The sequence below is a fragment of the Macrosteles quadrilineatus genome, unplaced genomic scaffold (assembly GCF_028750875.1).
Source record: "Macrosteles quadrilineatus isolate MER2022 unplaced genomic scaffold, UCM_ALF_1.0 Scaffold_7__1_contigs__length_78375512, whole genome shotgun sequence".
Taxonomy (NCBI): Eukaryota; Metazoa; Arthropoda; class Insecta; order Hemiptera; family Cicadellidae; genus Macrosteles; species Macrosteles quadrilineatus.
Window position 1 is genome coordinate 3,431,357 of NW_026542600.1, and position 14,970 is coordinate 3,446,326.

The window sequence follows — 14,970 nt, forward strand, 5'->3', positions numbered from 1 at the left end:
ATTGTTAAACTTGCAGGTAAGTTAATATTACTTGTTACAAACTAGCCTAGGTCTAACCATGTTTTTGGAACATGACATTCATAAAAGTTAACAAATAGGGTTAAGGTGATAAACCTAATTAAAGCAGACTTTGATTACATACAGCAACATGCTGTTGTGCAATTTTTCAGAAGTGATAAGGAATACAAATTTATGTTAAATTTAGACGGCCTAACCAGGATTTGAAAAGAACCTCACCATTAAATTTGTATGATTACAATTACTGTAGGCTTAGACACCATAAGGTAGGCCTAAGACTAACTATTTACACCTAAACATATCCTAACATTATTTTAAAGTAAAATAAAAGCTACGGTAGGTTGGTCATATCAGACTATTTTTTTTAAATTGTAAATTAGGCTTCATTATAATTGTAAGAACTAAGTTAAGTTAGATAGGGTACTAAGTTAGCTAACCTTAGGCCTACCCTATTGAATTTTTAGGATCGCCGGATTTCTACCCCCGGATATTTACTCCCATGAAAAAACGCCTACGTCATTTTGACGTCACGAGGGGCAGGGCCTATACACGGTCGAGAAACAGCCCGCGACTGGAAATCTACCCCCGGACATCTACCCCCAGACAAGAGACATCTACCCCCGGACATCTACCCCCGAAAATCTACCCCCGGACATCTACCCCCGGACATCTACCCCCAGACATCTACCCCCTGAAATCTACCCCCAGAAATCTACCCCCGGACATCTACCCCCGTGGTCAGCTCTGTCACGTATCGGCCAATATTCATTGTTGTAATTGATTCTATTGACTGTTTTATGTAAATCAACGGCTCTTCGGTTAGTAAGTTAATTGCCCTCTAATATCTAGTACCGGTATTACGCATGTGATATGTCATTGTCTTGTTTTAACATTATCTATCTTCCAAATGAAATAGGCTGTAACAGCCCTTTTTCACCCGAACTACTTCTTTAAATCTTAAGATCTAGCGCAACGCAAAATGGTAATTAAAACGATATTTTGATAAAGGGCTTCAAAAGTTTGACCTTTAAGCATTTGATTTATTTCCAGACAGTGATTTAAATGTTTGGCCAACTTTCACATACAGTAACAGCTAACGGCGATGCACGAGCACAGATCGTGAAATTTTATACATATCATTGAAAGAGGCTATTTTCTGATTACTAGAGGTAAGAATACAGTGCAATCAAATGTTGATAAAAAGCCCGCCACTGGTTGATCAATTTCATTATTTTCATTATTATTCATGATTTCATTATTAATTCCTCTCTAGTAATATAGTTTTAATTACCATTTTGCGTTGCGCTAGATCTTAAGATTTAAAATTACACCTCGATCATAAAGATCTGTGAAGTAGTTCGGGTGAAAAAGGGCTGTTACAGCCTATTTCATTTGGAAGATAGATAATGTTAAACAAAACAATGACATATCACATGCGTAATACTATATATTAGAGGGCAATTACTAACCGTCAATAGAATCAATTACAACAATGAATATTGGCCGATACGTGACAGAGCTGACCACGGGGGTAGATGTCCGGGGGTAGATGTCCGGGGGTAGATGTCTGGGGGTAGATGTCCGGGGGTAGATTTCCAGTCTCGGACTGTTTCTCGACCGTGTATAGGCCCCGCCCCTCGTGACATCAAAATGACGTAGGCGTTTTTTCATGGGGGTAAATATCCGGGGTAAATTTAATACATTTCTCTGGGTACGCTAGGTGTAAGTTGGCTCTGGGGAGTGGGAATTTTTGACAGGACTTTTTTCCCTAATCGTTGCATTTCACTTATTTTCAGGGTAGCCTAAGACATTCCAAACCTTGTAACTTACACCCTCTATTTTTGGGGCGAGGAATTCAATTGAACCATCACCGTCCCCCTATGACCCCCCTGTTTCAGTTGCAATGGGGGGAAATGCCCCCTAAAAATTAGGGATGTAAAATTGGCACCAAAAATAGGGGGTGTACGTGGTTTGGAATGTCTTATCCTGAAAATAGGTGAAATAACAATGATTAGGGAGAAAGTCCCTGTCAAAAATACCTACTTCCCAGAGCCATACACCTACGGTACCGGACTCTGTTAGATGCCCTACATGTAGGCCTAACACGGACCACTGAACGTTTTACATTTATTTTGACTTTGGACTAGAAGGGGCTATTTTAACCCTAGAGTTGGCAGTCATTTTACTCTGTAGTGGCAAGGGTTTTTTAGACGCTGCGCACCCATTTTTTAAAACCCTTAAAAAATTATATAAACAACCCTGAAAAGATATTACCTATATTATATATAATTTCTTTCAGCAAAAAACAAGGAATAATACTTGATACTTGATACTTACTTGATACTTGATGTCTTCGTCTTTGACCCAGCTTGTGGGATTGACTGCGTCAAATGCCTTTCGGCTATTTCTTTCCCTTGAATAGTGGGATTCCTTCTGCATCGTTCAGGTTGTATACTGGCCATTCTAAAAGTTCATGTTTGATGTGGTTCTTGAAATTTGAGGTTGTGAGGCTTTTCACATCGGCTGGGAGGCTGTTGAATAGTTTTATGGCTGCAATTGGAAAGGATTTTTGTGTTTTGCTCAGCCTGCATCTTTGTACTTCCAGATTTTGAGCTTTACAAGTTCGATGTTGGTGTATGGTAGTTCTGTCATTAAAAAGATTGATATTCTGTTTGATGTAGTTGAGAGAGTTGAAAATATACTGGTTATATACTGTGAGGATTCTAAATTCTTTAAAAAGAGGTTTACAGTGTTCAAGGTCATGAGTCGATGCCATAACTCTTAGCGCCTTCTTCTGCAGAATAAGAGCACCACTGCAGGCAGCCGAGTGTCCCCAGTTCAAATGACTGTGGATGGAACAAGGCATGATTAATTCCTAGAAGGTGATCCACAGTTAAAGCCTTTGTCAATTTCCGTAGAAGGCAAATTACTCTTGATAATTTTGAACAGACCTTGGCCACATGAAAGTTCCAATCAAGCCTGTTATCTAGCCAGAAGCCTAGAATCTTGACTGGTTCATTGTTCCCCGCTGGAATTTCTCTTTTTAGAGACAATAATATTCTTTGAGTCTTATCTTCGTTAATTTTTAACTTATTGCTCTGAAACCAGTTTTTAGCAGAGGTGAATAGGTACTATAGGCCTATACATTTTTGATATGAAATTTAAATTTACAAAAAAGATTTTTTTGTATAATACTAAGCGGAAACCTTTTTTATTCATATGTACAGTATATGTAATTCCGTATTATAACACAAATCCATGAACTCAAAATAATTTTTAAAAATATACAAATTATTGTGCAGAGTTCTATAAGGAAAAGAATGATATATAATACAAGTAGGCCTACCTTGTTTCTAAAAAAATACATATATGTAACAATTTTTATTACCATGTACATATTCGGTGTTCAACCTACACTAGGCCTACCACATTTACCATAGATGTCTTCTCCCCCGTCCTCGTAGACAGCTGGGAATCGTCAATTTCTTGCGAAAGTGTATGTGTGTGAGAGTGTACTTGAGCATTGTTTTCCTATTTATTGTTTAGGCTATATTTGTGTTTGTTAATAAAGTCAGTTAATTTATAATATGGTCATTCAATTAGGTATTGTTTGAGTTGTTTTTTAAAAGTTTTATTTTCACTTATTTCTTTGAGTTTTTTGGAAAGATATTAAACATTTTGATCCCCATGTTGTTTGGAGTTTTGCTGGTTTTTTTAGCCTATGGTATCCTATGTCTAGGTTTGTTTTGTTTCTAATGTTGTAGTTGTGGCATTGGATTCTGAGTTAGGGAGAATTTGATTTGATTGAGGTAATACTTCAAAAAGGTAAACGGAGATTACAGTTAGGATTCAGTTTTCGATAAAAAGAGGTTTGCAGTGGGCTTGTGGTTCATCTTGATCGATTTGTTCTATTATTCGAATTGCTTTCTTCTGTAAGGTTATTATTTCCTTGATGTGGATTTCATTTGCAGAGCCCCAGGCTATGATGCCATATCTGATATACCCTAATGATGAAAAAATTGTATGATATGCAGTTATAGTGATTTCTTTGTTTGTTAGGCTTCTAATTCATCTTAACGCATATACAACTTGTGACAACTTTCCACCTAGTTTTGAAAGGTGATCATGCCATGTTAGGTCTTTGTCCAATATTATCCCAAGAAACTTAGTTAGTTTTCGTCTGCAGTTGAAATTTCATTGTTACGGTTTGTAGGTTTGAAGTTTATTACTATTGTGTTCTGTTTATTTATTGTTAAGTTTATTTTGTTGCAAGTAGCTGTAGAGATTTGCAGGGTTTTGTTAGTGTTGGATTTTTTAAATTCTGGACTTTTACTATCTGTTAGTGTGAAGATTGTTGTGTCGTCTGCAAACATTATACAGGCGCTGTCTTCTGTAAAATTGGTGGGAAATGAATTTATTAATGAATTTAGAAAAGCAGGGGGCCTAGTATGGAGCCCTGTGGAATACCTTGAACTTCCTGGAACAACCTACACTAGGGCAATACTTGAATTGATTTTCTCCTCGCTACTTAGAATTGGAACTCACTAGATCGGGCACAGTAGTTACAATCAGACATCATGAAGTGAAATCAACTCGCATTTCAATAAAAAATAAAACTTATAACGACAAAACACCAAAAATAACCAAACACAACGCGAAATAAACAACACAGACACTGGTAATAAGCGATTGCGTCACCATGACAATGTCGTCAGCTGATGCTTTATTTTCATTGAGTTTTAAGTTTTCCCAAAAGCGTTCAAATAGTTGAAATGCACATCAATTGAAGCCTAAGCTAATGTGGTCTAAGTACTCCCTTCAATGAGCAATAGGTTCTACCAACGAGCCAGGAATGAATTTTGGCCTTGAAACTAATGTCATCCAGGCATTTTATTACAGCTGGAAGCCTATTGAATATCTTGAGGTCGAGCAGCCTTGAGGACACGATAAAACGCCCCTTGTTTAAAAAAGACATTAACTTAATTACCACCGAAAAGTTCTTAGTCACTAAGAAGACTACAAGATTGCACCACTCATCTCCATTCATACTTGACTTAAAATACTACTTTGTATGGTCGCCATTTTATTGAAAAGTATTAAAGGGAGTAGGCAAGGCTATCATCTGCAATATATTGAGCACAATTACATTTAATTCCATAGACATCTGGGCTAAGTGAGTTCTTAAAAGATTTGATGACCGTCAATAGATGAGATAGACTAACATGTCTCCATTTGGTGAACTGATTGTTTGCATTAAATGCTTCCCCAAAGTTCAGATAGTAATTACTATCAACTAATGTATAGTAATTACTATACAATAATAGGTATGTAGGATTAACAATCCGATCCACTTCTCCAAAAATGAACTGTTTGAAGACATCAGGACTGGACTCGCTGGGCACTTCTTCCGCTGACCTTACTAGTCCTAATTACAAACTCCCAAGCTGCCTTAAATTTGTTTGTAGCCTTTTGGATTTGTTTAGTATTAGCCTGCCTTTTTGTATAATCAAATTGTTGCCTATTAAATTTTTACTGCTCTCGCAGAGTACAATATCTTGTTACGTCCTCAGCAGACTTGTGTGCCCTTTATTGTATATCGTATGGTGGATACTTACGAGCGAGATTTTGGCATTTAAAAAATACCAAAGTCCACAGCTAACTATGTTTTTCAGTTTTAGCTAAATTTCCATAGGGAATACAGTATTAGCAAATTGACTATATAGGGAATAAGCTATTATAGGTCTCATGGTAAGACCAATACTGGTGACCGATTTACTTTTTGTTTTGATGTAGGCCTATCCAGAGGCCATAAATACCAACCGTTCAAAAATTCTTGTAGGCTCCAGTATATACAAGAAAAATCTAACGTGTATGGACAAAGTTTTTAAATGCTTTGATGTCACAAAGATGCATGTGAGAGGTTGGCTGCTGACAAACAATTTGCGATTTAGCTTAATTTCACCGTGTCATCTAGTCATAATCAGACCTGGACTGGTCAGGACGCAGAGGGCGCCAGCATAAAGGTTGTTGTCTTGTTAGAAGTTATTTTGCGTTTGTAATTTGTTTTAAGGCTGTCTTAACTGGTATTTTATCTAAGTAGCCTAACTTATGTTTGGCCTATTAATTTTACACTATTTTAATTATTGAACGTTGTGTTCTCTCAGACATGGGCAACGAGGCTCATATCAGCAATACTCTAATGGGTATGTTCAAAATAATTCATGCGTAAAAAGTGTTGTGACTTTTGCTTGTACAGTTCACTCGTGATTATTCGAGCCTCGGTTATAATCCCCTGAGGCTATTATGCCTCGTCTTAGGACACTCTGGTTATCTGAAGTCGTTATAGACCTAAATAAGTTATATATTTTTCATTTTTAGTCGGAAACAATAATTACTTTATTATGGTAGATTCCAATCAAAACAATCTCATTGTTATCAGAGATCTTCGGTAACTGAGGTAATCTCTGTCCCAACAACCTCGGTTAATTGGGAGTGTTCTGTTCTGTGAGTGTTCAGAGCTTTTTATGTCTACTCAGCACCATTTTTTTAAAATTTATTATTAGTGCTTAAAGCTATTACTGTTTTGCTTTAATAGCTGTTGTATAGTCTGTTAATAGCTAGTTATTTCCTACCGTACACAAAAGCACCACTGTCACATGCTTGGTTAGTTTGTCTAGTGATGCACTTTTGTAACAATAAATTTGTAAGAAAAACAATTTCACACGTTGCATGGTATCCGTCACAAATATTACCTCACTAAAAATACATTTTATAACATAACTAATACCTATAACATGAATGACTAATACTTAACATAAAATCAATGATTACAACGGTAACCTGTTTAAATGGATCCAGAAACCCAGAGCAGCCAAACACGCTTCCTGTCCATTGGTATTAAGGAACTCACCCACAATGTAAATTTTGTTGGCAGGGCCGTATTCAGCATTTTGGCGTCCGTAGGCCCAAACATCTGCCCCTTAGTCTGGCTTAGGTTACTTAAGGCTGCTTGGGATTTCTTTTGAGCCAACCTATACAGTTCTCTGCCCCTTCAAATTCAAATAGTTTATTGCCATTAAGTATACATGTCATACAATAGGCCAGCTCAATGGAGATAATATACAATTCAAAGTACAATGTCGGGTATGAGTGTTGTCCTGGCATGGGTTGAGGCTGCATTTAAGTTAGGAAAACTTAACTACTTTCAGGAGATACAGGCAAGAGTAAGTAGACCCAATACCCTGAAGATGGAACTACAAGACTCATCCGCTCATTGCTTCAAGACGGAACACCCCTTGGAAGTCCATTTTTGCACATTCAACCCCCACATACCATGTTTTTGATTTTAAGTGTACATTTTGTTTTGTGGATTAGGCTCCCTATCTATTTATTTTATTATAAATAATTCTTTCAACCAATTTTAGTTGTATTGAGTCAAGTGATTTCTGAATAAGCCAGATCCAACCTAACTTAACGTCACAAAATATTAAATATCAAAATCTGGTATCATATATCAAATTAATACAAATTATTACAAATATTAAATATCAAAAGCTGACCTACTCTTAGTTCTTATTGACATTGCGTAAGTGTAGTAATGCTGGTGCAGAAAAAATGTAAACACTCAACTTACTGCAAACAAGAACTACCTAAAGTTTAACGAGTAAGTTTTACAGTTGTGCTCCACGTACATGTGTCGTCTTTGATTCCACTATTAATGTAATATGTTATTACCTATAAGTTGTCATTTGGCTTGATTTGTGTTTTAACCATCTCACCCGCTCCAACCTTGTTTATTTACAACTGGAACACATTTTATTAGCCTATCACCCCCCTCTCCAAAACTTCTCTACCCCACCAAACAGTTTTTGTTTTTGTTTTTTTTTCTTGTTGGTTCTTCTACCAAAATTGAACATTTTTATTGAAACTGTCTTTTAATGTGTTAGCTTTGTAAAAACATTTAGTTTAGTAATTCAAGTACGGTGCCTATAAGTAGCTGTCAATAATTTTTGTTATTTAGAGACCAGGATACTGACGCACCTAAATCAAGGTTTGGAGAGATGGACAGGAACGACAGCGGGAGCGGGTTTGGCAGGAGACCCAACAACTTCAACCAGCAGAGACCAGACCGCAGAAATGATGGCGGCGGAGACGGAGGTTTTGCTGGTGCGAGTAGGCCTTCAGCTAGAAGACCTCCTAAACTGGTACCATGTAAGGACATCATTTTTTTGTGTATGGTACCATAGTAGACTAACAAACACAAGTAGCCTTCTCATCCCATTGTAAATTTTGAAGCTTCTTTTTCGTGTCTAGTTCATGTACGGTGACATTGGGCGCTAGTGTCGACGAAATTCTGTTTCTAGTATTTTAAGGTTGAATTCATGATTGAGCTTTAATGTTTGTTGATATAACTAGGGAACACATTATCATTTATGATTAGATTGTATTATTTTGTTAAACAAGGTTTTAAATGACTGAAATAACAACAAATTGTAAACAAAACTCGACCTCTACAGTGCACCGTACAGAACTAGCAATAAAATTGGCTTCAGCTGTTCCATAAGGATGAGAAATCTACTAAGGGAGTATGTTATATCTATGGCGGTACTGATATTAGATATTATAAAACGTTATGTGCCACTGATAGTAAAAGCATATTTTTCTTTTCTTCTAGTAAAGGCTTTGTTATACAATGGTCATTCCTTAATGAAAAAACCTTTATATTATAAACTCACAATACTTATAAGAACCATAATACTCTTAGCAAATTCAAACTACAAATAAATTTCCTGTTGTGTTGTTTATTCTGTATCACGTTGGCAAATCGCAAATCTTGCAAATAGGTTTAAAGGCAGTGCCAAGGGTTTTAATCTATTTACAATACAAATTTTACTAATAAATATAGGATTTTTTACCAGCCAACCATAGATTTTCTTCTTAAAAACCTTGCCTTCAGTTCTAGCATATTCAATGGAAGTTTATTAACACAGTTATTTTGTGATATGACCAAGTTATAGCTAATCCGTGCATTGGGGTAACCTCTTGTGTTGTGGTTGTGTATATGCTCTCTTTTTTGATAAATAGGCCTACTGTAGGTTAATTTTAATTTTCATTAATGGACAGAAAATGTACAAATCAACAACAGTGAATACGGCATTTCAAGTCTACTCACATAACAACACAATTTCTGTCATAAGATCATGTTTTCATATCAGTAGCCTACTTCAACAAGCTTGGAGTGAAAAACTATTATTTATTTTAAATATGAAAGTTAATAATGACGAGCTGTTAGCCCATCCTACGTATGGGAATTGAGTAGTCAACTAAAACTCAATATTTAGAATATAGAATATAGAAAGTCATCTCTAATCCATGCAAAGTTTAAGTGGTTAAATATTTATTGTAACCAACAGCTGCCAAGATGAATTAAAAGTAAACATTGTTATTTTCCTGTTCTTTCCTCAAAAAGTTGAACAGAAAAATAATTTGCGTAACCTTTCCTTTGAAGACTCCTGGGCAGAGCCTCAATTTGTATACATCGGTGGTTATAGAATCATTTTCATTTCCTTTAATCAATGGCAAAATCACAGAATAATAAACTAACCTGATAGTTCTATAGAATATTTTTATATTCAACCAGCTTTTAGTTAAAACAAATTATATTGCACTAAAACAAACTTAAAATTGTAAAGACTGATCTAAAAATAAATTAGAACATCTAGCATTTCACCATGTTTATTTAAATAGTCTGTCATCCTCTTACCAAATAAATTAACGTTTTAATGAGTATAGCATTACACATAGTATAAATAAGTCAACCCTATGCATGTCGTTATTATCCAAATGCTGAATTTGTGTCACACATGCTTAATGTTTACAGCTGTTACGTTAAGCAAATGGTTAATACCCAAAGCTAGTGTAAAATGTTAGCGTCGGCTGCTATACTTTTTAATTTTAAACTTATTTTCTAAAAAAAACTGAAACCCTTAACTAAAATTATAGCTTCGGCATTTCCTAATTCTCGAAATTATCTTTCTTTCAACACAAAAATCATGAAAATCCGTCAAGTGGTTGATTCAGAATCATAAAATTAAAAAACCCTGTCACGTTTTAATATAGATGATGATAAACAACATGGCACATTTGATTAACATAAAAAAAACTAGGTTGTTAGGTTAGGGTGGTCTTGATCTTAATATTGAGAATTTAATTTTTAACTTAAGCACCTGGTTTAAAGAAAATGGATTAAAATTAAATGAAAACAAAACTGAAATAATCAAATTCAAAACTTGTGAACTTTTACAAAATTCAAGTAAAACCGAAAATATTTTTATAAATTTTTAAGGACAACCATCCATGCGAAATTAGAATTTTCTTTACATATTGATACTTTAAGTAAAAAATTAAATTCTTCTTGTTTTGCTCTTAAAGTACTATCAAACTCAGTTAATAAAAACATTTTAAAAACTGTTTACTTTGCAACTAGTCAATCTAGATTAACTTATGGATTGGTAATTTGGGCTAGTACTTCACGTGAAAATTTTAATAGAATATTCCGAATTCAGAAAAGGGCCATTAGAATTTTGCATCATATTCCTGTTGATGAGCACTGTCAACAAATATTTCAAGAATCAAAATTATTAACTTTACCTTGTCTTTATATTTATGAATTATGTAAATACTTCATGAAAAATAGAATCCTTTTTGAAAATCACACAAATGCGTATAATACAAGACATAATTTCATAATATATCCCTCGCACTCAACAGCAAAATTTGAAAAATCTCCTGATTATATGACTTGTAGGGTAATTAATAAATTCTTATTATTAGAAAAAGACACAGACTTTAACAAATTTTTTTTGAAGAAGGTCAGGCAATATACTTTGAATGACTTTTTTTAACAGTATTGCTAAGTTAGTTTAATCTTTGAAATGACATTGTACTTACTCATCATCAATGTATGACTATTCTCTATATACTACATATTTTTATATTTATGGAAAAATAAAACTCTTTCTTTCTTTTCTTTCTTTTATTGCCATTATTGGCCTCCATGGTAATGAAAAAGGGAAACCACACTACTTATTTTAATTTTTACTAACTTATTAATTATTGCATTACCGTATGTCAAACAGCTTGTGTTTTGACTCAAAGCAACAAGGGAATTTCAAGATAATTCAAATATGCAATCGAGTTTCTACTGTCTGGTGTCTAACTAAACTATTAGCCTATTCTTTTTCATGATCTCATCCTTAGGGCAAAAAGCTTTCCCATATAACTTTCTGCTTTAGTATCTTCACTTATAAATACTAAGTTAATTTAAATTAAATAAACAATCAATATATTTTGTAAAATTCTAGTTTTGTTTTAAATACTTACGGACGTGTTTCAGTCCCAGCACCACAGCCTACTGCTGATAAAAATGCTCCGCCTCCTCCTTCAGCAAAGGTGGCAGTAATCGGGAACCTTCACCCAAAGCTCATGCAAAGCAACATCTATGATCTTTGCAAGAAGGCGAAAGTTCACCCGCTAGAAGTATCCATGAAAAACTATGATAGGCCACCGTACCCAAAGCTGTGAGTATAAGTCGCTAAACAAATTATGATTGAAAATATTTCAGATTGTAATGTATCTTATAACTGGTTAAAATTTAAGTTTTTCAGCCTACTTTAGAACATGGCTGGTTTTCATAAAGTATAACCTCAATAACAAGTCCCTCATGGGAGCATCATTAGTAAATGGGCCAAAGGATTCAGGTTTGTTGGGAGTGCAAGGAAGATGAAAATCCCTCACAAATAAGGGGAAGGGGGCACAAATCTCTAAATATAAATAAATATCTAAATTTATAACTAAATATACTTGTATTAGTTATGAGTGCTTTGCGAACATTTGTTGCAGGCATTATGCGTTGGTGTACGTAAGGAACCAAGAAGAAGTCAAAGAGATAGTCATCTCACTGAAAGGCTTACAACTGAATGGTTATACGCTGATTGTGGGATCAGCAGATGAGTTGTTGGAAGAAGGACAGTTGTTAAAACAAACAAAGTAATTAAGTCATGACTTACGGTAATTACTTTGGTAATATTGTTGTTTGAGAAAACACAACCCAAAATTTTAATGATAATGATAATGATAATGAGTGGTGTGGATAAACCAGTAAATTTTTATTTCTTGTGTTGTAATGGTGTTGGGTTTTCTCAGTTGAGTACCATGTTAGGTTGTTCTTTACGTGGTTTAAAGTTTCATAAATATAAATACTTGGTACTGTAAGGATTTTCAAATTTCTAAATAGATTTTTGCATGTAGAACCTGGCCATGTTAAAGTCATTATTCTCAAGATTTTCTTTTGTGCTGTTAGTACTTCTTTAGAAAATTCAGTATTACCCCATAACACTATCCCATATTTTATTAATGAATAAAAATATCCGTAGTAGAGTGTCATTTTAGTTTCAATACTTGTGCAATGAGTTAGACAGCTCATGTTGTGACATATACTATTTAACTTCTTGCATAGCTGTGTCGTATGTTCCCGCCAATTTAAGTTCTGGTCACACACAACACCTAATAACTTTACTAAACTCTGGCATTTCACATCATTACCACTAATTCTTAGCTTCAACTCTCCTTCCCTACTCTGTAAGTTTCTAAAATGAACTAAACTCGTCTTACTAGTATTTAAATGAAGGCCATTAATAACAAACCAATGCTCTAGATCTTGTATCGTAGCCTCTGCGTTCTCCTTTATATCTAATAAATGCTTCCCTTTTATGAGTGCTGTTGTGTCATCAGCAAACATGATTATTTTGGCATTTACATTCTCTGGGAGGTCGTTGGTGTATATAGTAAATAAAACTGGGCCTAAAATTGAGCCTTGTGGCACTCCTGTTACAACTGTGTCATACTCAGATCATATTTATTGTTTTCTATTATTATTGATACTTTTTGCCTTCTTCCTGTTAGGTATGATTCAAACCACTTCCAACTCGACCCTCTGATCCCATATTTAGTTATTTTTTTTAAAAGGACTGCATGGTCTACACAGTCAAAAGCCTTTGATAGATCACAGCAAACTGCAAGAGTCGACTGTGATCCATCCATGGCCTTATATATATCATCTGTTAGTGATATTAGTGCTGAGTTTGTTGAGTGTGACTTCCTAAAACCATGCTGACTGTTTGTAATTAATCTGTTTGATTCTAAATATTCTTGTAGTTGTGTGTGTACCACCTTTTCAATTATTTTAGAAAACACAGGTAATAGTGAGACAGGGCGATAGTTTTCAATTAAATTTCTATTTCCTTTCTTAAAAATTGGCCTTACGATTGAAGTTTTAAGGTTTGTTGGAAATTCACCAGTTTTTAATGATTGATTTATTATTTTTGTAAGTGGTGCAGCTATGTACTCTTTACAGTCCTTAATTAATCTAACTGGAATTTCATCCCAACCTGTTGATCTCTTGTTCGATATTGACTTAATAATCTTTAATACATCTATCTCTTTTACTTCTTTAAATGTAAATTCTGTATTCTCTGGGATGGCTACCTTACTACAGCACTCAATTGCTCTATGTGGCAAACTTTGAACTTTCAGTTGTTGTTTTATTTTTAGGTAATGGTTGTTAAAGTAATTAGGAATAACTATGGGATTGTTGATAGTTTTTCCGTCAATTAATATTTCTTTTATGTCATTATTATTCTTTTGTATCATTCCCAACTCATTCTTTATTACCCTCCATGATGCTCTACTCTTACATTTAGATCTTGTAATAAAGTCATCATTTGCCTTACGTTTAGCTGCCCTTACAACTTTTCTAAATATTCGTCTATATATCTTGTAGTAATTTTGCAACTTGGCACTTTTATTAATCTTTATTTCACTGTGGAGAAGTCTTTTTTTCTTACTTGAAATTCTTATACCTTCTGTTATCCATTTTATTACTTTACCATTTTCTTGCCTCAAAGGTTTTACAGGACTCATTCATATTTAACATGAACTCTCTTAAAAAGTTATCATAATTTTCATTTGCTGACTTGTTTGATTCTACCTTCCAATCTGTTTGCTTTATTGACTCTTTAAATTCGTGAATAGCCTCTGGTGTAAATCTTCTCTTTAAGGTATACTTTTTTTTTTTACTACGCTTTTATGTTTCTTATGAGAAATAAAAATATTTGGGTTGTGTTTTCTAAGTTTTACACAACAGAGTTCTTAATCAAAGTGATTATAGATGTTTCAAAGTAGAATATCCACCTTGATTTGAAAATACATTTCTTGAAATCAGATTCCGTTGCATAAATATGTAGGTATTAGTGATGGTCGAAACCAGAAATCTCGAATCTCAAAACGTAAACGCAACTTGTTAACTTAAACTTGTTTACTTAGCTTTTACAAAAGCCAAAGTTACAAAAAATACAGGTACATTAATAATTAAATTTATAGGTAATGATTAAATTTTTAATGCAATCAAAACTGAAAGAGATTGAACCCTTATCCTGACATAATAACATAAAAATGTTATTAACTATGAATTAACTATGATTAAAATGTTATGTGATAAACTTGAAACCCAAAACATTTTTTTTTTAAACAACCAACATACAAATAAATTAAAATCCGGACACCAATATAAACATGTATATTAAATCAATTAAAACATTTAGTGGTCAATATTATCTTTGTGTTTCTGTTTATTAAATATTGTTATGAAACTGAATTGTATGTCGTTCCAGTTATAGTATTTTAAAATGCCTTTTGAAGTTCAGAATATAATTAACATGTTTCATTACTGTTCATTACTGTCTTCATTACTGTGTGATCTGTTTGCTCTATTGCTACCATCTTGTGTGAAAATAGTGTTAATAACAATGATAATGGGGCAAAAAATATCAGCAGTTTCAGAAATAAAACTGCCTAAATCCTCAATTTCGAAACTTTTGAATCTCAAAATTCACT

At 34.1% G+C, this 14,970-nt stretch overlaps 1 protein-coding gene across 1 annotated transcript; it reads left to right on the top strand.

Annotated features, from left to right (window-relative positions):
• Window positions 1-6,201: 6,201 nt before the first annotated feature.
• LOC128998354 (uncharacterized) lies at window positions 6,202-14,655 on the top strand. Its single transcript, XM_054424458.1, has 4 exons — window positions 6,202-6,221; window positions 8,039-8,229; window positions 11,414-11,597; window positions 11,920-14,655. The coding sequence occupies exons 2-4, from the start codon at window positions 8,079-8,081 to the stop codon at window positions 12,068-12,070; spliced, it is 486 nt and encodes a 161-aa protein (XP_054280433.1). The 5' UTR covers window positions 6,202-6,221; window positions 8,039-8,078; the 3' UTR covers window positions 12,071-14,655.
• The last annotated feature ends 315 nt before the right edge of the window (window positions 14,656-14,970 follow it).